Source organism: Osmerus mordax, chromosome 14, assembly GCF_038355195.1.
Source record: "Osmerus mordax isolate fOsmMor3 chromosome 14, fOsmMor3.pri, whole genome shotgun sequence".
Classification (NCBI taxonomy): Eukaryota; Metazoa; Chordata; class Actinopteri; order Osmeriformes; family Osmeridae; genus Osmerus; species Osmerus mordax.
The window spans coordinates 4220362-4248080 of NC_090063.1; the positions used below are offsets into that span (position 1 = coordinate 4220362).

The 27719-nt window shown below is 46.7% G+C and overlaps 1 protein-coding gene across 3 annotated transcripts; it reads right to left on the minus strand.

The window, feature by feature from the left end:
• Positions 1 to 1656: 1656 nt before the first annotated feature.
• olfm1b (olfactomedin 1b) lies at positions 1657 to 27706 on the minus strand. 3 transcript variants are annotated; one of them, XM_067250792.1, is made up of 6 exons: positions 27306 to 27700; positions 17749 to 17898; positions 16811 to 16966; positions 14880 to 15099; positions 5497 to 5603; positions 1657 to 3234 (listed from the first exon to the last, which is right to left on the minus strand). In XM_067250792.1, exons 1-6 carry the CDS (start codon positions 27369 to 27371, stop codon positions 2560 to 2562), a joined length of 1374 nt encoding a protein of 457 aa, XP_067106893.1. In that variant the 5' UTR covers positions 27372 to 27700; the 3' UTR covers positions 1657 to 2559. The 3 variants fall into 3 exon arrangements, with proteins under 3 accessions (XP_067106893.1, XP_067106892.1, XP_067106894.1); XM_067250791.1 differs by lacking the exon at positions 27306 to 27700 and adding an exon at positions 19849 to 20268; XM_067250793.1 differs by lacking the exons at positions 1657 to 3234; positions 5497 to 5603; positions 14880 to 15099 and adding an exon at positions 15398 to 15898 and having other exon boundaries at positions 27306 to 27706.
• Between the last annotated feature and the right edge of the window lie 13 nt (positions 27707 to 27719).

Genomic DNA, 27719 nt, shown 5'->3' on the forward strand with positions numbered 1-27719 from the left:
GGATCCTGGTGGCCCATCTCACAGAGCAGACAAGAGCTGGGCTGTGGACTCGCCGCCTACAAGATCCCGACCCTTCTCCAGACGTTCTTCCTCAACCGGTGGTGGAAGTTGATGCCGCCCTTAGCGTGAACAGCTACGCCCCAACAGCCCTTTCACCCAACTAACAGAAGATTTGCTCGAGCTTCCAGAATAGAAACATCAAGCACCCCTTATGCGGAGTGTTACATGGTGGCTGGAATGAAAGCATCACATCGAGGAACACTCAGATCAATGCCGTCTGACAGCCAGGACGCTCGTAAACTCCACATACTTGCATGCCCTGTACAGAGGTCATCTCCTGTGTGGTGCACAGAGTACATACAGGTTGTATGTACAGGGAGTCGGTTGGCTGAGCGGTGAGGGAATCGGGCTAGTAATCCGAAGGTTGCCAGTTCGATTCCCGGTCATGCCAACTGATGTTGTGTTCTTGGGCAAGGCACTTCACCCTACTTGCCTCGGGGGAATGTCCCTGTACTTACTGTAAGTCTCTCTGGATAAGAGTGTCTGCTAAATGACTAAATGTAAAATGGTAAAGGCAGTAACACCTGGTAGTGGAGTCACAAACAGGGCAGCCAAACTCACTAAAACCTCCCTAATATGCCTTTTATGGAATATCACTTCTAATATTTCCTGCACCACATTTTGTGTTGTTTCTGAAACTGATGATCTGGACACGAATTCCACAACTGAGTATTACAAGCCACAAGAAACAACTCAAATCTGACCCATTTGGACCAATAGGGTGTTTAGTGGTGTGTGGCGCCACATGCTTTGTTACTGACGGCCATGCTGGGATAAACATTGTCGATGTAAAAAAACAAACAATTATGGCTAGTGGTCTGTATTGATTAGCAACGCTAGAGCCGCTAAAGGCAGGCTGATGTTTGGCAGGAGCCTGCGGTCTGCCTTTCCAGCCTTGAGTTGCACCTTAAACACTGGAGGACACAGGCGCTCAGAACCAAGATTCTCTGTTTATTGACACTATCTCATCTCAGGTACAACACACATCCAGCAAAGCGCAAAACAAGTGAAAAGCCATTGTCCTTAGCGGGGAGGGGGGGGGGGGGGGGGGCACTGTGATTCCGCAGCTTCAGGAACAGACTCTCAGTTCCCCTCCAGGTTGACAGGTTCAGTCGGAGATATGAGAGCTGGGAGGGCCGTGAGAACCTGTTTCGAGATCCCCCCCCCCTCCCGAGCACATGATTTATAAAGACATTCTATGTTTCATCTTTTTTTTTTTGGTCTTCGCCTTTGAAAGATACGAGCTGGATAGATTCCTCCCACCCGCCCACACGTTCCAACTAAACCAAACAGTGATGCGAAGCCGGTGCCCACAGTTAGGGGGAGGGGGGGGGGGGATACAAGAACATCACAGAAAAGAAACGAAAGAAACTATAATAAGAACACTTCAGTCACATGGAGGTCAAAATAACAAGAACGAAGATACAAACGAGTGAAAAAGGCTAACATCTTTGATGTCTCTGATCCCAATATTTTCTCTAGACTAGCCCCCACCCCTTCCCTTCCCTCCTTTTTCCTCCCCACCCCTCCCTTTTACCCCCTCCCCCCCTCCCTTTTACCCCCCCCCCCCCTCTCTGTTTTACAGTACGAGCATCATACAGTGAAAGACATTCAGAAGAGCAGACCATAACGGGTAGAAAAACAGTCATGCACGGAAAGCCCACGAACACGGGAAGGAACATCTCCTCGAGCGACGGCGCTGGCAACAGTCAGTGCCACCAGGTCGGGTGGATCTGGGCGTTGTTGTTCCTGCTTTTTTGTTGTTGCTGTTATTGTAGTCGTTTTCCACCACAGACATTCTTTCATTGCTACCGAAACTGTTCTAAAGGATATGTGTGACAGACTGTATAGTTGGTAGGTTCCGGAGTCTTCTAGAAGTATCAGCCTGGCGTTCCCCTGTCTGACTAGGGAAAAGTCATGGGGAAGGGGGCGTGGGGGAGGTCCTGGTTGGCGAAAACAGTTTATAACCAATCCCATAGTCTTTCCTCAGACCTCCCCCTCGCCTCGCACAGTCAGTGACCAACAGATTGAGAGGTCAGACAGGACCAGGTGGTGGTGGCGGACTTATATAACCACAGACCCAGAGCCTCACATGAACAATCTTCTAGATGTATGATCCCTTATAAAAAAGAAAGGCGTGATGTTTTTGGCATCGGTTCTTATTTCTTTCTTTCAGTCTAACGTCGTTCTGTTTCAGCTCTTGTATCATGTGTTTCATATTCCGTTATCTTCGTAACAAGCATGTATTATTTTTATATTATATATTTTTCATGTCGGTTTTGTCGGTAAGCACATTCATCCACATGGCGTCCAGCTAGGTGATGCAATCCCATTCAGTCTAATGATATAACAGCGTACAGAATGACCTTCACCATACAGTCTACTCCTATGTCCTTCTCAAATATACAGCATTTTCATAAATAGAATGAATCTCTGGATACAACCCCTAATGTAGACATGTAGCTTGCACGCTAAGCTCCGGCTCCCTGTTGCCGGCGGTTACAGTTCCTCGGACCGTATGACGTGGAACAGCGTGACGTTGTAGAGCACTTGGTTGCCGTTGTTCCAGGCGTAGAGGGCGCGGTCGCGAGGGTTGTAATCCAGCATGGATATATGGGAGTATTTGTTCTGGAAGGCGATGTCGATGTACTCGTAGGTGGAGGAGTTGGTGGAGTAGGCGTAGTACACCTTGGTGCCCCCGGAGTAACCGTTGGTGACGTACAGCGTCCCGCAGATCATGAAGGCCTCGCCAGCGCTCCTCTTGGGGTGGTTGGTGGTCCAGCTCTTGATGATCTGGAGCGTGTTGGGGTTCAGCTTGCTCAGCACGATGTTCCCCGCGTTCTGATTGGTGGCGTAGACGGCCCAGAGCCCGCCTTCGTCCACCATGAGGTCGATGTCCGAGTGGCCTCCCCAGGCATAGTGGTACATGTTGTTGAACCCCGCGTAGTCCAGCTGCCGGTTCCTGCTTATGGCGGAGGTCTTGAAGTCGAACTTGATGATCACGTGGCTCTGGAACTTGTTGAAGTAGAGGGAGCCGTTGTAGACCACCTGACCGGTGCCGGACCACGGGTGGGGGAGCCGGTGGGACGTGAAGTTGTCCGTGGTCATGAAGTCAGCCATGGACTTGTACTCCCGCACAAAACGGTTGTTGTGGTAACCATCCATGTACCACACCTGCCACCGGTGGAGACAAAGGCGGAGGAGAGAAGAAACAGTGAGACGAGGATATAAGAGGAAACGTCTAGACAAGATAAAACATCGAAGAGAGAGGGCACTGAAGGGGTCCGGACTTCGAACAACAAAAACTCACGAGGCACGGGTGAGCTTTTAAACCCCCCCGCCGCCAATATCTCTCCCAGCAGATGTAACGGAGAGCCGAACAATGAGAAGCACGTGTCGCCTTGTGCCGCAAAGCGGATCACAGGCGCCAACAGGACGACTCATTAAATCCGAGAAGGCGGTCTCCAGTCGAGGAGGAGGGCATTCTGGGAATTTCCCCACTGCTTGAGAATACCAACAGTCTGGGATGGCAGGCCAAGGGGACAAATCAACAGCCCTGGGAGGGGAGGAGGGGAGGAGCGGATGAGGGGGAGGAGAGGACAGGCACAGTTGGATGAAAGACCCGTCTCAGCCGGGCCTCTCACAACAGGATCCAGGCTCCACATGGGGTCCATGGAGGGAGGTGGTTCCGGAAAACAGTAAGGGCCACTTTTCTCTCGGGGGGGGGGGGGGGGGGGGTTGACACACCTGGAAGCAACCCCCCTCCTCCTCCTCTCCAACCTGGTTCCCTAACTCTTCCTCCTTCCCTTATTTTCCCTCGTCTCGTCTCCTCCACCTGACCTTCCTCCCCCGTCGTCCGTTGCCTCCCTTCCTGTGGTCTGACACACATAACCCCTCCCCCTTGTCTTCCTGTAACACCCTCCTTAACCCCCCACCCCCCCCCCTACATTCAACAGTAATTGGTTTATGAATGATCCCAAGGTCAGGACGTGGGTCTCTGATTGGTTTATAAATGATTCAGATGGCAGGAAGTGGCTCTCTGATTGCTTAAAGTATGATTCGGAGGGCAGGAACTGGGTCCATAGATGGTAATAGGAAACGCTAGCCTTCTAACGGCCACCTCCTGGAGCAAATGATGAAGATATTTAGCAAAAGAGGAGAGGAGGAGCGATGGAGAGCGGACCAGTCTGTCTCCCCATGTCCTCACGTCAGGCTAACTACACAGCTAACACATCGCATCCCTTATATCTTCTGCCAGCGTGGCTGTTGTCTTTATATGACTTCACATCTCCTTAGTCACCATACTCCTACACACTCGGTTACATAAGTGTCTCTCTACTTTTATATCAACAAAAGACTGTTTGTTAGCAACTAGACAGACTGTTTACAGAAATAACTAAGACCTTGTATGTAGGATGTACCGAGGAAAGGTGGGTAATCATGATTGTTTTCAAACAGACTTCTGTATGTGTGCATTTTGTAATGAGAATTCATTAGATGTGTACGTGTGTGTATGTTACACAACACCACAACCAGATGCAAAGTGATCATGTATCTGATTCACAGCGGCATCAAATATACTCTGCGGCACACTACCTGCTTTGAAACCCTACCTTGCCATAAACCATGTTGATTTACCCAACCATTTACATGTTTATGCGCCACAGCCACTAAATAGAATCTCGTCCAACAGACGCCCAGTTTGAGCATCTTCATCACCCATTAGGCCTCACGTTGCCAAAGTGGAGACAAAAAACCACCAACAATCTTTGGACCTTTCATCAAGGTTGGACGCAGTCGGCCCTCTATTACGAGTGTCCGATGCTTTTACAGTAAAACCCCCTTGAACCCATTAGTGTTATTAGTGATGCCACCATTGGGATTGTGTTTAATGTCTAATGTACTCAATGGGGAGCACTTGGAAGCATTAAAGCAGGGGAAGTGGAGGAGAGGGGTGGTGTTAACATGAAGAGTGAATTCAGAAAGTCCTAACTTTTATGTCTCTAACAGTAAGGGTTATACATGACCATGAAAGGCAGCATTGTTGTATTTCCTGAAGGGTAAAGTATGTGTGTGTGTATGGATAGAGAAAGACGAATTTTGGGCATGCAGGTGTGTGTAAGCGTGTTGTGTGTGTGTGTCTGTGTATGAATGCATGTGTCATTCATGTGTGGGCACACAGAGTGTGTTTGTGCCGTGTCTTTGAGCGTGTCAGTTTGTGTGTGATTGTGTCTTTGCGTGTGAGTGCATATGTGTCTTAGTCTAGGTGTGGCATAGTGTGTGTGTATGTGTCTGAGCGTGAGTATTTATGGTGTGTGCGCGTCCGTGTGTATATGCTTGTGTGTGTATGTGTGTCTGTCTGTGTGTGTTTGCTTGTCTGTGTGTGTGTGTGTGTGCGTGTGTCTGTGGGTTCATGTGAGAGTGTGCTGTTCTTACCCGGGTGTCTCCCTCCGGCGCCAGAGGGTCGGTCATCCAGGATCCGAAGCGTGACCCAGAGGTCTTGATGGTGATTGGGTCGCTGATGCCGGTCAGTTTCCCGCACGCTGCAGGCAGGAGAACACACCAGGGACACATCTCACTAGGACAACAGGAAGTCTCAGGCGCTGACATTGATTTACAGGAATATCATGATTTGATTTTTTGGTCTTCTGTATTTGTGCGGCAGCGAAAGGGCAATTCGACCATGTTTGTTTCGTCTTTTCCTTTCATTGTTTCTTATAGCATTTTTGCTCGACTTTTTATTGTTTCTTAATTGTGCCTGATACTTTGACGCGGCACTGCAGAGCCACACAAATGAACAATTCCATGCCTGTAGTAGTTCATTCATCTCTATATCAATGCTGGTAGATTGAGGCAGAAAGGTTAAAGAAATACATAAAATAAAATAAAAAATGTGTTTGCTTGATATGTGTGGCAGTGTCGTTCTATTTGTCAGCTTTGTTCTGTGTGTGACATGTGAAGGTTTGCTACTATGTGTGTGTGTGTGTGTGTATACCAACAGACTGTGAGTGAGAGCATGCCGAACGGTGTTTCCTGCTGTTTCCTGTGTGCGTGTGGAAACGGGTGTGTTTGGGTGTGTGTCTGTACACCCATGCGTGTACTCTGTTATCATCTGCACAAACTGAGCTGAGCGCTAATTAGACTGATTGAGGTGTTAAATTGTTGACAAGGCGAGTGCGCTTGTATGTGTGTGTGTCTGTGTGTGTGTCTGTGTGTGTGTCTGTGTGTGTGTCTGTGTGTGTGTCTGTGTGTGTGTCTGTGTGTGTGTATGTGTATGTGTGTGTGTGTGTGTATGTGTGTGTGTCTGTGTGTGTCCCTGATGACAAGTAGGTAGTTGGACTAATAGGCTGATTATTATGAACAGGAGAACAACTCCACTCCTGTTAGCTACTAACACACAACACTGCTCTGTGCCAGCGTTACGACACACTTGTGGATGCGACATTTGTTTAGGGGGGGCGCAGAGATCAATTAACACGTGTTGATGACTTAATTGAGATGAATTAAATATGTGGCCTTGATTTGATTTACTGATTGGTTGGCTGTGGGTAGGCAGGTACAAGCGTGTTTGCTTATTGTCTTTTATTACAATGTGTTATCTATTATCGAGTACTTTCTGTTTTTGTATCTCTCTCCTTATCTCTCATTCAGTCTCTTCTTTCTCTCTCTTTCTCTTCATCTCACTCTCTTTCATTCTCTCATCTCTCCCTGGTAGCAAATGGGTTGTGAAATGCAATTATAGAATTGAGATTAGATTGCTGCTTCCTCCTTTCTTGTCTCCTATCCTCCTGCCGGTCTCTCTCTCTCTCTCTCTCTCTCTCTCTCTCTCTCTCTCTCTCTCTCTCTCTCTCTCTCTCTCTCTCTCTCTCTCTCTCTCTCTCTCTCACTCCGTGATTGTTCTTCTCTAGGACAATTGTTTTGCAGTGTTTTTGATGGAGATGAATTCTGAGAGAAGAACCTGGTCTAGGTTGGGTTAGGTTAGTTAGTTTTATGGGCATACGGACATCCCTCTGTGACAAGGCTTGTAAAAGGGCTACGCAAACAGAATGTTATTTGATGAATAGAAAAGAACAAATGACTGGATACCTTCCTGTGTATTGTAGCCACACTGTACACACACTGCATGGTGTGAGTGAGCTGTGTATGTGTGTGTGTGTGTGTGTGTGTGTGTGTGTGTGTGTGTGTGTGTGTGTGTGTGTGTGTGTGTGTGAGAGTGAGCGTGTGTGTATGTGTGTGTGTTGGTGTTAAGGTATGAGAGGCCGTATAGGCCATAATTCATACTTGGTCTCACATACACGCCATGACCTCACATATATACCATTATACTCTCACATATATACCATCATACTCTCACATATATACCATTATACTCTCACATATATACCATTATACTCTTGCACATAAACTACTTGGTCTCACATACAACACCATAACCTCACATATATACCATTATACTCTTACATATATACCATTATACTCTTGCACATAAACTACTTGGTCTCACATACAACACCATAACCTCACATATACACCATTATACTCTCACATATGTACCATTATACTCTCACATAAACACTATTATACTCTCACATATACACCATTATACTCTCACATATACACCATTATACTCTCACATATACACCATTATACTCTCACATATACACTATTATACTCTCACATATACACTATTATACTCTCACATATACACCATTATACTCTTGCACATAAACTGGCATACTCTCTTACACACACAAAAATACCCTCTTATATGCACCATCATACTAAAGTATGACAATATATGCAAGAGACAAATAGTATGTGTGAAACAGAATGTTAGTATATGTACGAGAATAACAGGATGTGTAAGAGAGAATACTTGTCTATGTAAGAGAGAATACTTGTCTATGTGAGAGAGAATACTTGTCTATGTGAGAGAGAATACTTGTCTATGTGAGAGAGAATACTTGTCTATGTGAGAGAGAATACTTGTCTTTGTGAGAGAGAATACTTGTCTTTGTGAGAGAGAATACTTGTCTATATGAGAGAGAATACATGTCTATGTGAGAGATTGATTGAAAAGGAAGTAGTACTGAATTCTCAGTTCCTGATTGGCTTACACATGAAGAAGGATTTGGGGTAGATGTAGCTAACGCCCACCTTCCCTATCAAGACGAGACTGAGTGACATGACAAGATGGATTCATTAATAACATTTTGCATACTCCAAATCCTGCGGCGTCATTGTCAGAAATGTTGTATCAAAGACGACAGCCATACACGGGGGCTGTTTCTAACGCTAACGTTGACAATGAAATGCGCCGGCTCTTCAGACCTGGATCAGGTGCATCAAGGAGCGGCAGCAGCACTCTGTCAGGAGCTAGTCTTAATGCCAGCCAAGTGATGGCGCAAACCCAATATCAAACTCCGCAGTATTTCGGTTAAGACTAACTCCTGACAGAGTGCTGCTGCCGCTCCGTGATGCACCTGATCGAGGTCTGAAGAGCAGGCGCATTTCATCGTTAGCGTCAGAAATAGCCACTGTGGATGGCTGTCGTCTTTGATTCCAACATTTCTGACAACGATTCAAGCAAATCCACAAAAAAACTCAAATGTAGAATTACATAGTTGTTTAGGAAGCTATACCGACCCCCACTACTTGAGTCAAAAGTCCTAGATCAGTTTTTCAATTGATGAAACAAACTATCATTTAAATTAAATGCCTGTGTGAATACCGTCCCGTGGCACTGGGGTTTTAACCGTTGACGTCTTTAATTAGTCGAGTGGTCTTTACACCCTTGGCTACTAACCTAAGCTTCAATGCCACAACCTGAATTTGATGTAAATCTGTTCACGACATTTTCCAGTTGGGACTTTTAGGATCCTATTTGAGTGTAGGCCCTTATGCACGATGAGTGCCCGCACCCATTCACTGCAACGAAATAGCTTCATGGATCCGACTCGGAATCTGAGATTAGAGACGCTTGACAAAAAATGTGTTTGGCGTGTGGTGCGTTTTGGAATTGTTAATGTGATGTGTTCCCATCGTTTTTAAGACGAAATAGTTTACAAAGAAGAGGTTTGTTAATGTGACTGTATACATATCTCACTCATACTGGCTAATCAGCTAACATGTTAAAGTAGCCTAGTCTACATCCAAAGTCGCCGTCGTGAAACTAGCCTCTTTTTCACAAACAGCTTCGAGGTAAAATTAAACCTTTAAAAACGTCTACATTTAGCCAATATTATTGTGCACAATTATTTTAGTATAGTTAATATGTAATTTAATTCCATAATTTCCCCAGGAATAACTGTAAAAACGTATTTCAGGAACGGGTCTGTCCTCCCTACAATAACGCCGCAGCATTTGGAGTATTCAAAATGTTATTAATAAGTCCAATGGCTTCATTAAGCCGCCCACTCTCTGCCATCTTGCCATGTCACTCAGTCTCGTCTTGATAGGGAAGGTGGGCGTTAACTACATCTACCCCAAATCCTTCTTCTTCATTTGTAAGCCAATCAGGAACTGAGAATTCAGTACTACTTCCTTTTCAATCAAACTGCCTTCCGTTTCAATCAAACTCTCTCACATAGACAAGTATTCTCTCTCATATAGACAAGTATTCTCTCTCACATAGACAAATATACTCTCTCACATAGACAAGTATTCTCTCTTACATAGACAAGTATTCTCTCTCACATAGACAAGTATTCTCTCTCACATAGATAAGTATTCTATCTTACACATCCTGTTATTCTCTTACATATAGTAACATTCTGTTTCACACATACTATTTGTCTCTTACATATATTGTCATACTTTAGTATGATGGTGCATATAAGACGGTATTTTTGTGTGTGTAAGAGAGTATGCCAGTTTATGTGCAAGAGTATAATGGTGTATATGTGAGAGTATAATGGTGTATATGTGAGAGTATAATGGTGTATATGTGAGAGTATAATGGTGTATATGTGAGAGTATAATAGTGTATATGTGAGATTATAATGGTGTATATGTGAGAGTTTAATGGTATATATGTGAGAGTATAATGGTATATATGTGAGGTCATGGTGTGTATGTGAGAGTATAATGGTGTATACGTGAGAGTATAATGGTGTATACGTGAGAGTATAATGGTATATATGTGAGAGTATAATGGTATATATGTGAGAGTATAATGGTATATATGTGAGGTCATGGCGTGTATGTGAGACCAAGTATGAATTAAGTCCTATACGGCCTCTCATATTAAGGTATTGAGGCTAGTATTTATACCAATGCTAGATTATAAAGATATTTCATTTATGAAAGCTTCCGCTCAGTTTTTTAGATCAATCGACACATTTTACCATGCAGCACTGAGATTGCAACACTCTTATGCACCACTGCACTTCATTAACCAAATTTGGCATGTCTTCTCCAGTCACTCCACGCTCAGTCCCTTGTATAATTTGATTTACAAAGCCATCTTAGACTCATTACCGTCTTTGAATCTTGTCATACTTTGAAAATGTGGTATCCTGTAAACTTTTGTTTAATTCATTTCAAATCTCCATGAGCCCTTCCTGTTTGAATAAAGGTAATAAAAAAAAGGTTTAAACAAACAAACTGCATTTACTCTCTCTGTGTATCTGTGTGTGTGTGTGTGTGTGTGTGTGGATGTGGGCATTTATGTGTGTTACACGTCAATGACAGCCAAGAGACGAGCAGTTGGGTTAAGACTCTTATATAACTGCCACTGGGATCAGGCGGCATAGTAATCCACTGGCCCACTGGTCAGTTTATTTCATTTCTCTAATCGTGGAGCTATCTTTAGCCTCAGACAGAACAACTTGGACCATATGAGCACCTATCCTCCACTCTCCTCCTCTTCCTTTCACTGCTCCTCTGCTCTCCCTCTCTTCATTACTCATCACTCTCCCTCCTCTTCCCTCTCCTCCTCTTCCTTTCACCGCTCCTCTGCTCTCCCTCTCTTCATTACTCGTCACTCTCCCTCCTCTTCCCTATCCTCCTCTTCCCTCTCCTCCTCTTCCATATCCTCCTCTTCCATCTCCTCCTCTTCCCTATCCTCCTCTTCCATCTCCTCCTCTTACCTCTCCTCCTCTCCTCCTCTTCCATATCCTCCTCTTCCATATCCTCCTCTTCCATCTCCTCCTCTTCCCTATCCTCCTCTTCCCTCTCCTCCTCTTCCATATCCTCCTCTTCCCTATCCTCCTCTTCCCTCTCCTCCTCTTCCATATCCTCATCTTCCCTATCCTCCTCTTCCATCTCCTCCTCTTACCTCTCCTCCTCTCCTCCTCTTCCATATCCTCCTCTTCCATCTCCTCCTCTTCCATTTCCTCCTCTTCCCTATCCTCCTCTTCCCTATCCTCCTATTCCCTCTCCTCCTATTCCATCTCCTCCTCTTCCCTCTCCCTCCTCTTCCCTATCCTCCTCTTCCCTCTCCTCCTCTTCCCTATCCTCCTCTTCCATCTCCTCCTCTTATCTCTCCTCTCCTCCTCTTCCCTATCCTCCTATTCCCTCTCCTCCTCTTCCCTCTCGTCCTCTTCCCTATTCTCCTCTTCCATCTCCTCCTCTTACCTCTCCTCCTCTTCCCTATCCTCCTATTCCCTCTCCTCCTCTTCCCACTCCTCCTCTTCCCTATCCTCCTCTTCCCTCTCCCTCCTCTTCCCTATTCTCCTCTTCCCTCTCCCTCCTCTTCCCTCTCCCTCCTCTTCACTCTCCTCCTCTTCCCTCTCCTCCTCTTCCCTATCCTCGTATTCCCTCTCCTCCTCTTCCCTCTCCTCCTCTTCCCTATCCTCCTCTTCCCTCTCCCTCCTCTTCCCTATCCTCCTCTTCCCTCTCCTCTTCCCTATCCTCCTCTTCCCTCTCCCTCCTCTTCCCTATTCTCCTCTTCCATCTCCTCCTCTTACCTCTCCTCCTCTTCCCTATCCTCCTATTCCCTCTCCTCCTCTTCCCTATCCTCCTCTTCCCTCTCCCTCCTCTTCCCTATCCTCCTCTTCCCTCTCCTCCTCTTCCCTATCCTCCTCTTCCATCTCTTCTTCTTACCTCTCCTCCTCTTCCCTATCCTCCTCTTCCCTCTCCCTCCTCTTCCCTCTCCCTCCTCTTCCCTCTCCTCCTCTTCCCTCTCCTCCTCGTCTACTTTCCGACTCTCCTCTCCACTCATTGGCCCACTGAATCCTTCTCCTCCGGTCTCATCATCTCCACTCTCAGCCCGTCATCTCTGCTCTCTCCCCTGGTCTGCCGGATGTCCAAGCGACGGCTGTACTATGCTTGTCTGGCCACGACTCTTAGTCCCCAGGGGTATAATCTGCCATTGGCCTGAATCTGCTTCTGCCAGCCAGCACAGACTAGATCTAATGGAAATCTAACTGGAGTCCGATTGAAATGACAACAGAGATATAAACCTGGTATGTAAGGATTTGGGGATTGACAGGATAGATTGAAAGCAGAGAGTGGGTTTTAGGTGCATGTCCGGAGACGGGGCTGGGGATTGGGCCTGGGGGCTGGGGGATAGGGGTGGGGGATGGGGGCTGGGTTATTGTGTGCAGATTGTAGCCCTGGGATACCAGTGGGTATGTGAACTTCACGTGGGTTTTATCGAGCTGTGCAAGAGAAGGGAGACACAGAGTGAGAGAGAGAAGGAGAGAGAGAAAAGGAGAAAGAGAGAAGGAGAGAGAGAAAAGGAGAGAGAGAGAAGGAGAGAGATAGAAGGAGAGAGTGAGTGAGAGTGATAAGAAAAGAGACAGAGGAGAAAGAGAGAGAAGTGGAGAAGGAGAGAGAGTGAGAGAGTGTGAGTGAGTGAGAGAGTAGGAGGGAGAGAAGGCTGAGTTAATAAGAGAGGGACTCGTGACAGAGAAAGCTGCATGCTACCATCAGTAGGTGACGGTGACAGGCCTGTCCCTGTGCTGTGACACCATGGGTCTGCTAGTGCACCCCCAAACCCCCCCCCCCCCCCCCCCCTCCACCTCACCCTTCAAGCCCCCTCGTCCTCGCCCTCGTCCCCAGGCCCAGAACCTGTCACACAGGCCCAAGGGTGATTTATTTATTTGATTAAAACATTGCCTTGCCTGCCTGATCGATGGCCATTGTGCCTCCACGGTCACCTGGCTGTTACTCTCCCTGCCACCGAACAGCCTGGAGAGGACAAACCAGACCCACTCTCTCCACCTCCATCTCTCTCTCTCTCTCTGTCTATCTTTCCCTCCCTCTCACACTGAATCTGTCACGCTCTCTTTCACTTGCCACTCTCCATCACTTGTATCAGTTTTTTTTTCACACCATCCCCCCCCCCCCCCTCTCTCTCTCTCTCTCTCTCTCTCTTTCTCTCCCTCCCCTTTTCCCTCCTCACTTATTAGCTTTTCATCTCCCGCTGTGTTCATCCTGGCATGCTGCTCTTTCCACTGTATTATCCACACCCGACTGCTGACCTTGTCAATCAAACCTCAATGACAGTGGGCTCTGCATGTGTGTGTGTGTGTGTGCAGGCTCACACATCACACAGTCCCGAGCGACTGTGTGATGATAAAAGGCCGGCCGACCTCTCTGTTCTGACGGAGAAGTGTCCCCCCCTCCCCCTCCCCCCCTCCACCTTCATCTCATCTGATCCCACACTCAGTGGATTGACTCCGGCCGCCACAACCCCCACCCCACCCCCGGCCTTCCATCATTCCACCCCACCCCCCATGCATCCCCGTCCTGCTCTGTAACCCTAGGGCTGCCAACAGACAGGAGGCCAGCCGTGTGTATTGATCTGAGAGAGAACACGGCAGGAATGTTTGGTTCTGTGGTCAGCGATGGTGACGGACTGGTAGAGAGAACAGGACTTGATCACGTCAGATAGAAGAGCGGGAGTGGGGGGGGGATGAGAACGAAGAGAACAGAGAGACAGAAAGGGAGAGAGAGAGAGAGAGAGAGAGAGAGAGAGAGAGAGAGAGAGAGAGGAACGGAGAGAGAGAGGGGCAGACAGAGGTGGAGAAAGATAAAATGCAGGGTAAGGGCGAGCGAGCGACAGCGAGCGCCTGTCAGAGAGATGGAGAGAGATGGAGAGAGAGACAGGGGGCAGCTAAAGGGAGTGACATAGAGAGTGCACATATAGTATGTGTGCGTTATGAAGGACCGAGTGATTGAAAGAGAAAATCACACACTCGGCTCTACAGCTGGCTGTGATTGATGGCAAAACTGCATGTCTGTGTGCTTGTGTGTGTGCGTACTTACAGTACGTGTGTGTGTGTGTGGCTGCAGATGTTTCAGTATGAGTGTTTCAAAAACAACTAACGTGCCATCTTACCATCCCTCAAATGTTCATAGATAACAGGAAAAATATAGATATATTATGCCATATAAAATATATATATGCCGTATACTAATGTATGTAATATTACTGTGAGTGTAAATGAGCACACTTGAACGATATGCAACACTACTATTGTCATATTTGTACAGTTATGGAGGACATGGCCAATCTATGTATCAATGTATATGCATTCAGGATCGTGCAGTGCTTTCCAGCATGTTCCATAGCTGTGGCTCTGACTGTGTTGTAACAGGTGTTGACGTGTTTGGCAGGAGGAGGTGTCGCCGTCCCTCACATGTTTCTGAAATGTCCTGCGGTTCGGTGAATATGCCTGACTCCCTCCCTCACGTCTTCTGCCTCACCAAATTGCGTGTAGGCGGCGTGTGTGAAGACAGCGATTGAGATAGCGTGCGTGTGCTTGCGTGAGCATCCGTGGGTATGTGACGCACCCGCACAGCGTTTGTGTCGGCGTGCATGTGCCTGTCGGCGTGCGTGTGTGCGTGTGTCTGTTGCTTTCTGGGCCTACCTAATTTTTGCATGCACGCTCGGAGTCTCTCTTCGAGATTTGACACTCTGCTGTGCAGCTCCTCGTAGTCATAGGCCCCCATCTCCTCTTGAAGTTCGCTTAGAACTGACGTCAGATTCTGGACCTCTTCCTTAAACTGCAATACCAATTTGGCATCGGCCTTGTACTCCTCCAACACTGGTATCAACGGTCTAAGCTCCTCCATTTTCGCTTTTATGGCCTGAAAGGATTAAAATAAGCTGGGTTCAGTGTCATGCCCGACAAAAAGAGAGACTCCTGTCCAAAAGAGAGAAAAAAGAAAAATGAAAAAAACAAAACACCTATCTGATCCTGACTACTCTCACAGGCGTTCCCTGAGTGTGTGTAATGAGAGAGTGTGTAACCATGGGTTTTTATGTGTGTGTGTGTGTGTGTGAATCTTGGAGCAGACAAACCCAGTAAACATCCCACCACATCAGCAAGCAGTAGCTCCATCCTAGGCTGGACAAGGCATTGAAACAAGCCATCAGCACACCGCAAACAATTGGGAAAACTCTTTATTGGTCATCATCGTTTAAAATGCAACATCTTAAGGATTACATGCTTTTACATGTCACAAACAACAAAGTGTTTAGGAATTTTTACGTCTATGTTTATACGTATATTTCTCGAGTAACCAAATATGCATAAACAATGCCAAAATAAAAGAAGAGAACAGCAATTGAATAATAATAGTAATAATTAAGATTAAATTAGAATCATAATAACTGTAAACTAAACTTTACTTTTGAAAAAGCTTTTGGATGAAAAACCTTGACAGTAACATGCAGGGAAAGATCAGTAGTAGGTAGGTAGGCAGGTAGGTATAGGTAGGTCAAGGAAAAGGGTGGGATATCTTACTACTAAGGGTGCTAAAGGTAAATAAAGTGATTTTTATTGACGCCCCCAACTCTCTCAGTACTGTAGCTCAGATCAGGGAAACATGGGATTGACCTGCCTCTTCTTCCCTGTGGCTGTTTAAACATGTCCTAAAGTTAGCCCTGCAAGCAAGAAAACGACACACTGTTTCATAGGAGCTGGCCCTCTAGCCTGACTAAAACACACACACGTTCAAACACACGAGACGCACAACTACGTTAGCAAGTGAGGAAGGAGCATGCAGTGTCGTCAACTGTGATGGAGAGGGAGTCATGCGAAGGCGAGGGGAGGGGGAGTGAAAGGTGAAGGTGGTCTGTCTGTGCTTCAAGGGATCAGAGCGTTGAGGCTGTGTTGTCTAGGCAACGTTCAATATATTGACAAGCCACCCCCGATGCAACAACGAAATGTGATGAATTTGTTTTCATCAAATAACTATCAGGATATATATCTGTGGTTTTCCGAGTCGTTATCCGTGATACATTGATTAGGGTTGCACGAGATATTGGCATTGACTCGAAAAACAACTGTGCAACCTCATCGAAGAGCACAGATCCTGAAATGAATGAATGGATGAAGGAATGAGTGGTGGATGTATGTGGTTGATGAGACGGTCCCACCAACTGGTCCACTATCAACCGACCCTCCACAACGTAACACCACCCATTTTCATCTTCACATATTAGTACAGGTGCTAGTTGTGAAGATACAATTTGGAGTAACCCCCCCCAAAAAAAACAAAACAGAAAAAACATTTATCTTTAGCATTGATTCTTGTTTTTAGAATCTCAATTATTGGGACTTTAGAAAACTAGACAACAGGTTTCCTAGACGAAGGGAACGTCATTAGGCCACGCAAGAGGTGACGACGGTGAGGGGGGTCGGTGACAGCGAACCCCAGCTCCTGTGGGGACCTAGAGACTACAAAGTGCTGCCGGCGTGGATGAGGTGCTATGCGGAGCTACGTCGGGTGTCAGTGATGGTCAGATGGATGGCGTGAGGCGGCGGGCGAGCGGGGCCGGGCTGCTGGGGTCTACCTTGTATTGCTTGGCGATGTTCTGCTTGTGGTTCTCCTCCACCTGTCTGAACTTGGTCTCCAGGCCACGGAGCTGGACCTCCATCTTCTCCACGTATTGCAGGTCTCGCTGGGTCCTCTGGTCCAGGACCTGGATAGACTGGGTCATGTTCTGGACCTGCGGAGGGGCAGGGAAACAAGGAGGTTTTGGTTTTGAACTGTTCCGTTTTGAGTCCCTTTTCTATTTCACGTTAACGCTTTGCTGACTCCAGCCGACAATGAGTTGAACTGAAACAATTGGTGTCGGAGCGATGAAAATAAACTTGCGTTCCCTCGTACTTGTTATTTCTTTTTGACCTCTATAAGGGAGGCTGTAGAAAGTACTTTGTGTAAGTATCTATGTTGGGAAGAGATTTGATGTGTTTTCAGCAGATATTGGAGCAAGCCTCGCTAGTCCCTGGCAACCGCTCTTCTCTAAATCACTCCGAGATTAATTCACACGCAAACATTTCAGAAGTTTACACTGTAAGCCTCAGAATGTGCTTTTGATGCATTATGTGGAGTACTCCTAGTCTTCCTCCCACTGTAAGCATGGCACTTTATGCCAGTGTTGATGTTGGGTTGCATCATTGCGTGTGTGTGTGGCAGCAACCACACAACACTGGCTTCTTCCCATGATGCCTTGCATAGCTGCTGGTCTGGGTTTCCAGGGAACTCATTAGTGCATAGACCTATTCCTGTCTTATGAGCTTGGAGGTGATGACAGGGTCACAAAAACATTTTGTGTGTGTAAAAAAATAAATAATAATGTGTGTGTGCATGCTTGTGTGTGTTTACTGACGACTTCTAATCGCTGCTACGGTTGATAACGAACACTGGGGAGTTCTTTGTGTTGCTAGGCTGAGGTTTCGGGTTCAGGAGTAGCCAAGCATGTGGAGATCCGCGGCCCGGTGCTGTTACCTTCTCCAGCAGTTGCCGTAGCTGCTTGGTGCGGGCGTCCCGCGAGCACATGGACTGCTGGGGCGCCACCACGGTGCACACACACCTCCCCTCGCTGTCCTGGGCCGAACTGTACACCTGCCACGACTCCTCCGGGTTAGCTGGCAACACCTGCAGCCATGAAGGCACAGAGGGAGGGGGAGGGGTAGGGGCAAGGATGGAAAGAGGTGAAATAAAGGGGTCAAACAAAAAAGAAGAGAGAGAGAAAAAAGAATGAGACAAGAATGAACAAAGCCTTGATAAATAAATGAATCCCTTTGTAGGGTACTGACACCTTCTGTTATGACACTCCCAGATTATGTGTGGGGGTGAGGGGGTGTATGTTTGTGAGGGAGGTATTGACCCATCACTATTTCCCGTTTGTGGCGTGAATGTTTACGCTGCTTACAGAAATGCTCGAATAGGGGAGATTACACTCTGCGACATCTGGACCCGGTAAGCCATAGGCTCCTCCCACATCGGCTCATCAAGTCTCCAAATGCCAACAGGAGGGAGGGAAAGCCAACCAGATATGCCCTAACATGTCTGTTTTCCTTCTTCTACACTTTCACTATTTGAAGTGTCTGTCTAGGGTGTCAGTGGGACATCGATGCTGTTAATGGCCAAAACGAGTCAGATCAGCCCAAGGATGTAAGGAATAACTGGATCCCACAAGAGCTCTGCAACTGGACAGACCATAGTCAGATCAGGCCATGGATGCTGAATCTGCTTCTAACACCGTGGGACTCCGAAGAGGAAATTGGCCAATGAGAATCTGTCTGATCAAAATGATTGACAGGCTAAGACTCTGCAAGGCTTGAGTAACCAATTATAAAGCCTGTCAATCAAAGATGCAACTCTGCTCCTGGGTGTTGTGTATCATGACTCTGGAAATGGGTTTTACTGCAGTTATACGGACAAGGAGGCGTACAACACAATTCACAAGTCTTTTATGAGTAGTATAGATTCCTTGACAATTTGATGCAAGGCAATTATGCATTGCCTTCATTTTTTTTTTTTATTGTAATTTGTTTTTAATTCAAGAAACACGCACTGAGTCGCCTACATATCAATTGTTTTGGCGGCAGGTTCCCATCATAAAAAAAGCGTTATTCCGATACATTCGAGCTTTACAACTCAGCAAGAATCTTAATTTACAGGCTTTTCTGGAGCTCACACTGATAAATAGCGTAGTAAAGCCGTACAATATCAAATGCGGTACACTATAACCCATCGTTCAGATAGTGAGGGGTACTAGGCTATTATAATCGCATTCTGGAAATATGGAATGTATAGACTAGTATACCTTTATTAAGATTAATAATCATTTAGCAATATGAGCCGTCCAAATGACCATCGTAAATATTATTTGTGAATGATTCCGTCAATAATTTATCTAATAGCCGAGCAATCTTTCTTTTCTTTTTTTTTGCTAGTTTGTTTCACGGACATAAAATAATTAAAGAAAAGCTAATTTTGCTAATTTTGACATCTATGATCGAGTCTGGGCTTGAAAACAAGACAAAGGTGAAATTATCCGTCGCGTAACTGGAAATTCTGTGCGCATATCACCTTCCGTGAGTGAGACAGTCAAAGAGAGACCGAAAGAAAGTCAGCGCAGGTAAACCCGTCTGGCAGTAAAACAAAATGTTCACTTTATTTTCACCTTGCAGCGTTTTATCAATGACGGAACCAAAGCAGATTAGCGCTCTCCATAACCGCGCGTCCCTCCACTACACTGGCGCGCTCCCCCGCCCACACTCGAAACTAGGCTACTGGAGCCTACCTTACAACAAGGCTCGACAGTGCAACCAAACCGAGACTATCAATCCATCATACCTCAGCAATGTAATTTTCTCTCGTGTCTTTAGAACCACGCTGGCAGCCAGTCTTACAGAAAAACAACAGCATTTTTGAAGAGCAAGCAAAAGAGCACGAGGTTACTTTTTAAAGTAACTCAGAAACCAGCCAATCAGAAAATACATCTGGAAAAGATGTTGTAAATGTATGAAATTGCGATATATTAACAGGCATTTTAACGCAATCTTTGATATGGGTGAACTTGAACTAGGCTACACTTACTCCAGTACTCCGGTCCGGGTACCCGCCCTGAGCCGCCGTGAGCTTGGTGGTATTGAGCCCCACCAACGAGGGCAACGTCTGCGACATCCAGTTGGTGATCATCGCCATGGTGCTGAGCACCACGCCAATCTTCAGCAAAGGCACCGACATCTCTGCGGTCTGCGCTTATCCCAATCCCTCATTCTACGGATTCCAGCAAGAAACAAGCGAGGCAATCCATGTTGCCCGGAGAAGCTTGGTTTATCACCCGTGCCTCTGAGTCGTTAGGTCTTTCTTTGGACATCTCGGCTGAACGACTGGTGAACGGAGCGGAGCGCACGCCCGGAGTTAACAGGTCAGTGGTTGACTGCAACTATCAGTGTGAACGCGGAAAGCGTTCTAAAGTAAGACTGTAAAGTACAGGTTGGAGAAAAAAACCTCTCAGTCTGTTACTCTTTCTCTCGATCTGCTGTCCCGCGCACTGGTGTCTTTCCCGTTCTCCGTCCCTCTTTCGTTCACGCCCTCGATCCGCCTCCTGCCTCGAGCACTCTGTGATTAAGTGCGAGTGACTACACACAAGCTGCTCGAATGGATGAGAAAGGCAGGGAGGGGGCACTACGGATCTATAAAGAGAGTGATGTCAGCTAGGTCCGTCCTGCCTGCTTGCCAGACGCCCTTCCCGTGCCACCGGGGGTCCCTAGTTGGCCGGTATTATCCCGGATTGCGCGTTTTTTTGTTCTGAGACGCGTCCCAGGAGGGTTGTAGACTAGCAATGTGGTTAAGGTCGCGCCACTCGGTTGGGCGCAGGTTGCTGAGTGCTTTATTATACCGGGGCAGGTGACATTTCTCCCCCCCCCCCGCACCCTGCGGAGCGCGGGGCGAGCTGTCGGGTCACAGAGAATAACTCGACCGAACATTATTGTGCATGAAACTGCCTCACGCATTTGCAGTCCATTATGGTAAAATCACTCCTCTCAATTCCGGATGTAAAAAAATTCGTGGGGCAGAAACGACGCCCGCGCATACAACACAGGAGTCCGTAGTTTTTGATGAGGCAAGTTCTACTCTATATATTTCCGCGACTAAAATCAATCAATCAATAATTTAATAACACACCTCAGAAATGAGAACAAATTTAATTCAAAAGTCATTGGGGCAAAATAGCCCATTGGATCAGCAAGACAGATGATGATGCATGTAAAAGACTCTGGCGCCATCGTGTAGCGGGTTCTGGTGTTGCTACTACACCGACCTAAAGGGGATAGATACCGTGTGCTCCATGTCATAATATGCATTTAAATTCAATGATACACTTACAGACATCAGTAATAATCATATCAATAGTCATAACAAAAGAAAACGTCATCCATTCTGAAACAGTAAACCACACCCCTAAAATAAGATTTTAACATTTTCCAGGATCCATAATTAATCATTTTCAGGTCAGATTGAACCATACCATATGAAGTAGAAAAGCGAACCATCTGGAACATCACGGTTCTCTATATAACTTAGGAGGGTTGTTCTGTTATAAGCATACAAAAGGCTTGTACAGTGTAGGGTGTATTGTGGAATCCAAACCCTGATGAAGGAGTAAGGCCACACACAAAGCTAGGTATTTTAACATCTCAAACCACACATGAAGGGTATTTTATATGCCAACCAAATATGTTTTTCTATGTGACTGTTCGTGGTTACGGCTTTCTATTACGATTATCTTTAAGAGCACCTGGATGGTCAATAATACCAGCAATTCTTATGACTTTTTATGCCTAACTATCTCCATCTAAGGACCTCCATGATCACCTTCCCTTTATCTTCCAGCTTCGCTGTATGGTCTCCAACCAGCCTTATTCTTCCCCGCTATAAAATCCACATCCGAATACTCAATACAATGCCTCAGCATATTTTCATAAGGTGTGGTTTCTAATGAGTAGACAACGTGTAGGATTAGACAGTTCTAGGCTCTGCCAACACTGGGGTGGTGCTCCACCTTTAGGGTAAACCGGGGTACTGCAGGGCCCACAAACCCCCAAATAACCCAAGTGAGCACTTTGCACAGGACTATTTCGGTCCTGACATAATGCAGTTTTCTGGTCACAATTAAATATGAACTTGCATCCGTACAAGCAACCTTCGCTTCCCTCTAATGCACACACTCGCTTTCATTCTATTTCTGTCTCTACCTCACCTCTACCTCTTTCTCACTCAGCAGAGGCAGCAGAGGCGTCTTTAGGACAGCGGGCTACAGTAGGGATAAGGTTATTTGGCTACAGGGTTAGAGTTGAGGACAGGGTTATTGGGCTACAGGGTTAGAGTTGAGGACAGGGTTATTGGGCCTAAGGTTTTGGACTATAAAAGGGTAGAACTATAATAGGGCTAGAAAGGGCTAAGAACAGGGTTAGGGTTGAAGCCCAGCACAGTATGAACCTTCACCAGCCTAGCCTTGTCCAGCACAGCTCACATGTAGCCCAGCCATTTTCCAGGCGAGTTCAAAGGTCCCTATAGGACAGCCGCTCACCTTTTCTCTCCAGCACGTCAATACACATCCCAGGCTACAACAGAGAGCCAGCTGATCTCTGCCAGAACACCCAGACAGTGGTAATGCCCTGCAGTAACCCCTAGCTGTCCTTATATCCCTGGACACAGCAGCTGAACCCTGGATAAGCCCCTGGGCCTGCATCCAGGATCCACACAGACACGTGGCAGAACCTAGCACAGGCTCACAGAACGGTAGAAGACGGTGAAGGGGCGAAATCTATTCCTATCGGGAAAAAAATCTCGGCGCACGCTCCCAACGGAGTCCCGACCAACCCGGGGGAACACAGTCACGGTGTTAACTGTGTTCAAATGCGAACGTGGGAAAACGAACTGAGGCGATACGGGTGAAAACGTGAACAATGCTCGCGTGCTTGGTCAGTCATCTCGAACAGAGAGGGGATTGTTAGAGTTACTCTGTCTGTGACTTGTGTGTGGGGAGAGGGGGGAGGGGAGGATAGGATCACACACACACACACCGGGGAAACCAATCAGGATAACGAGGGAGGCGGTGCAGATGGAGGACCACAAAGAGCTCATCAGAGCTGTCCCTCACGGCCCAGGTAAGCCACGCCCCTTTCAGATGGCAGTATTGTGTCCCTCAATCAAGACCGGTGCAAACACGACATCGTAAATGCCACCGTACCTGCGGCGGCTGCGTGTGTATTCACGCCAGCCCGTCTCACACACAATACACAGGCAGTCGCGTGTCACGCGTCATTAGCTACATGTTTAATGTCTGCTGTCAATCAAATCCAATATCATGCAGTGGCATTCTTTCTCTCTCTCTCTCTCTCTCTCTCTCTCTCTCTCTCTCTCTCTCTCTCTCTCTCTCTCTCTCTCTCTCTCTCTCTCTCTCGCTATTTTACAGAACAATGTATTTTTCTTATTTTTTGGGGGACTGAAATTTGCATTTTATAGTCAGCAACACCCAGAGGCATACACGTTGTTTGCGCAAATCAGTTTTACGGATTTGTGAATTAACAGCAGGTTCTGGAAGATTCGTGTGGCTGGTTTTGCCTCGACGAGTTTTTATCTCTCTCGTGGGTGCGCCTTGTGTGTGGGGGTGCTGTTTGGATATCCTGCATGTGTTATGTATGTGTGTAGGCTGCCTGCAGCCAGGGATATGTAGCCCAGCAGGTTTTATCAGCGTGTTCCATCAGAAGCAGCACTTTGTTTTTCTAGGTAGACAGCCTAGAGCTGCTACTGTCAGCACTAGGTGTACCACATTTGTGTCTTCTGTGAGAGAGAGAAACCATTGTTCCCCTCGCTGCGCTCTCACAAACGAGGCTCTGGATATCACCTCCATCAGAGAAGAGTGTGCGTGTGTGTGTGTGTGTGTGTGTGTGTGTGTGTGTGTGTGTGTGTGTGTGTGTGTGTGTGTGTGAGTAAGGGAAGAAGGAGAGTGCGGTGTTGGGTGTGATGGGGATGAGGGAGGATGCAAAGATATGTAAAGTGCCATGTGTCATTTGGGGATTCAAGTGGAGGAGATTGGAGAAAATAGATCGGTGGAGGGAGAAACGGACAGGGAGGGAGAGGACAATTGAGAGAGAGACAGAGAGAGAAAGGGAAGGAGAGACACAAAGGTTCAGAGAGAGAAAGAGTAAGAGAACCTACAGCACGTTGCATGTTGTTCCGGAACAGACCTCACACACGTACCACCCACAGTCCATGTCAAGTCGTTCGTTTCAGCCACACCACACTGGCCGGGCAGCTCTGTTTTTCTCCACACTTGGCCTACACCTTCCTAATCTACCCAGTTCCTACGAGACGGCTGAATCAAACATGAACCCACAATACAGCACACTGCTGTGCATTTCAAACACATTCCAGGTGCAAACATTGCCTGAAGGACAGAATCCACCTGTGTTTATTTGCCTTCTCCAAACGCTTCGGATGTCCTAAGAGTGTGTCGGTCTCTGCAGTGGATAGAATAGATCTGAAAACAGGGAAGCAGTTCAAGGCACTGGCAAGTGCAAATAATAGAACATAGGAATCTCTCTTTGACCTCCTCGATCTTTCTCACTCTCCTATCCACCCTGTCTCCCTGTTAAAGCATCCAGTACCAGTCGGATTGTGCTGTCCTGGGTGAGCATTAGCATCTCTTAGGCTGTGTGTCAATGTGTGTGTGAGAGCATCCGAGTGTTTGATATGTTCAGGTCTCTGTAGTCTGTGGAGTATAAATAGCCTGTGTCTGTGACTCGTGGTTCTGACAGACTGGAGGGCATCAGGAGGGCAGATATTGAATGACCTTGTTAGAGATGACACCCATCCACAGATAGAGACAGTGTGTGCGTGTGTGTGTGTGTGTGAGAGAGAGAGAGAGAGGGGGGGGAGGGAGGGGAGGATAAGTAGGCCAGGACATTGGAGATGAGTGAGGATGTGTGTGTTCATGGGTATGTGTGTCAGGGTGTGTATTCCTAGGGAGTGTGAGAGGGTGTCTAAAGGGTGTGTTCATGCTGAGTGTGTGTGTTTATGAATAATGTGTGTGTGTGAGGGTGTCAACCCTGGCTATTACGACCACATGTTTGTATGTATATGTCTGTGTCTGTATACATTTAGTTGTTTGTTGTTTCCCCTTCTGTGTCTCCCCTCACTCTCATTCATACATTCAGGTGTCTGTCTGTGGTCATGTCCAACTTATTCTAAACCTTTCCTGTCTTCTGTTTCAGTCGACTGATTTTGGTTGTTTGTGGTGAGTATTCAAGTCGACTTGGTTACATATTTGTGCTGTTGGCTATTCTGTGTTGTGGTTGAATACTAAGTATTAGTATTAGTTGATAGTAGTAAGTGTATACCATCCTTTTGTTTAGTGTCATACTTCAGTTTACACATGATATAGTGCTTTGTTTTTGGTTCTTTAGCACAGGAGCAAGGAGATAGGCCCATAGGGGTACCTTCCCATCACATAGCATTGCTTTTGATAAGAACGCAAAGCAAGAAACGGGAGCTACCCACTGTACTTTTATCAGAGAATCATTAAGCTAGCACTCTGTATTCATTTCTTTGACACCATTACTTGGTTTACCTTGTTCCCCTGTGGCGTGTGTTGTTGTAGTAAATATTATTTGAACGTTGAAACGCTCCTTTAGCCTCCCTCGCTAGATCGAGACGACCCAAAGACGCGGTCGTGACACGGGCCCTGACCAACGCAAGCTCCGCTAAACCACCTAGCAGCAGACAAAGCACACGACGTCCACAGTGCCGCCTGTTCCCTCAGCTGATGCTGCCTCCCTGATGCTGCCTCTCAATCAATGAGGCCAAAAGGGGTGCCGTGTTCGACCCAGTCAGCGTTCCTGGGAGCGCAGCGCTGTGTTTCGGTCACAGTGTTCAGAGAATTGAGCGGTCCACTGGTTTGTTGATGGGCCTGCGTTGTAGAGAGATAACCTCTGTCACAGTGAGGGCACAAGGGCCTTGTGTTCTGGGAAGCCGGCTGTTAAGAAAGATGAATGAGATTCAACTGAGTATTTAGAACCTTGCTCCTGATGGGTCACTGATTCTGGCCCGGGACAGAGAATTGGGTCTGGTTCAGACTGTGGTGAATTGGGACTGTCGGTTTTACAGGCCTCTACGAAAATGTTTGATCACACAGTTGAACTCTGTGGTAAGCATGCTGGAGTTTAGTTAGAATTCCAGCCAGACTGACAAATGGTCTATATAAAACATACAGTAACCCTAAAAAGAATGCTTTTTAATTAGGTTTAAATATAGAGAGCTATATTTAGGATATAACAGAGATGCAGTTTAATGGCACAAGATTGTTCCTTTCAATCTAATGAGAAAGGAACCTTTTGGACCAGAATGTGATTATATCTTGGAGCTTTTTTCTATGGATGGTTCTATGTAGAACACATGGTCCTATATGCAGCCCCCATTTTCTGAGGATGAAACGTGATTCAATTGACATGTTAGCAGGCAGCTAGCTAATAATACAACGGACTGGCTGGAGCCAGTCCGGCTCCAGTTTTTGCCTCAGCCTTGATTGGCAGCTGGTGTGCGGTGTCAATTTGAGCTCCTGGACATTATTTATTTGAAGCCATAGACAAGGAACTCACCATTCCAGGACATTGATGCCACACATAGTGCCCCTTGAGTGTCTTTGTCTGTTCTAGTTCATACCCATTGTGGTGGTCTATGCACTCCGTTAGTCAAAGGAAGAATCCACCTCAGCTGTTTGCAACACGGTAACCACATTATCCACACAAGTGCATGTAGATTAAGTTGTACAATGGGTAGATAAGGATGTGCAAACACAGTAGGCAATTTTGGGGACAGCTGTCAAGCAATCAAAGCAGTGGATTCTCTGCTGGCATGAGGAGCCTGTGTTTCTATCTGCCTTAAGTCTCTCTGGCTGTTTGCTTCCTTCAGAGGGTTAGTCTGACTGGAAGATGTTCTACGCTGTCAAGTCAGGTTATCAATCGTCTCACTGAGCTTTTGAGCATTCTCAAACGACCAGCTGTGAAATGCTGGATCCTTCGATTTTGACTGCTGGCTAAAGATCAAAACAGTCATTTGCCAAGACCACTTCGGTATACGGTTTCCAACCCCCAAGCTAACAGTAACTCTAACGTTTTAGACCGGTAAATAGGCTTGAAACAGGTACCGTTTGTGACTATTTCCTTAATATATATTTGACCCCCCCAGGAATTATCTAACGTTTCATCATGAAAAACCTGAAACGAATGCGATTTCACATCAGGCAGCTGCCTCCCATACAGTCCTGAACTGGGCGCTGCTGGCTCTATGTTTGCCCGTCAAGTACAATGTTCTACATCATCGTCTTGTAATCCCTCCCGTTAATCTATTTAAGCGCGGAAGCTGGCTAATCACCGGGGCTCGGTATAGGAGCGGTGGCCGCTAATCTTTTTTCAGGATCTCAAGCCAATTAGCCTCGGTGTAGCTTTAATACAGCGGGGAAAATGGCGTGTGTTCAAACCTACTTGGGTGAGTTCTGTGCCCATCAAGACGAGGAGGATAAGACTCAGGATCTTGCTCGTAGGCTGCATCTCTTGCCTCCGGAGTGTGGACGGACCCACGGTCTCACATGCAGATCGGTCCCTTCACGTCCCCCACACGGCAGTCCTCTTCTCCGGGGTCCCTATAGCGCTGCAGTCGCCCGTTTCAGTAACCACAGCAAACAAATAGTAGAAAACGAGAAATCAGTTTTACAGAGTCGTCTCTTTGCATATTTATTTCATCTCCCTCCCTTGATATTTTGCTCTATCTTCTTTCACTCTAATCGCGGCGACGGGCGCAGATAAACATTGGTAAAGGAGAGAAAAAAGGGTGCGGAGGAAATAAACGGTATTGCCAAAACTTTGCTTCCCCGCCTTAAGCTGCCGAATAAGCGGTGG

Bases quoted from the DNA above. Each gene is read 5' to 3' on its own strand.
- olfm1b (XM_067250791.1), bottom strand. From the start codon at position 19,998: ATGTCGGTGCCTTTGCTGAAGATTGGCGTGGTGCTCAGCACCATGGCG. The intron at 5,604-14,879 runs GTAGGCCCAGAA...TCCTGCCTGCAG, and splicing joins AGCGTGCATGCAAAAATTAG to CGTGCGGGAAACTGACCGGC. The intron at 3,235-5,496 runs GTAAGAACAGCA...CACCGGTGGCAG, and splicing joins CGCCGGAGGGAGACACCCGG to GTGTGGTACATGGATGGTTA.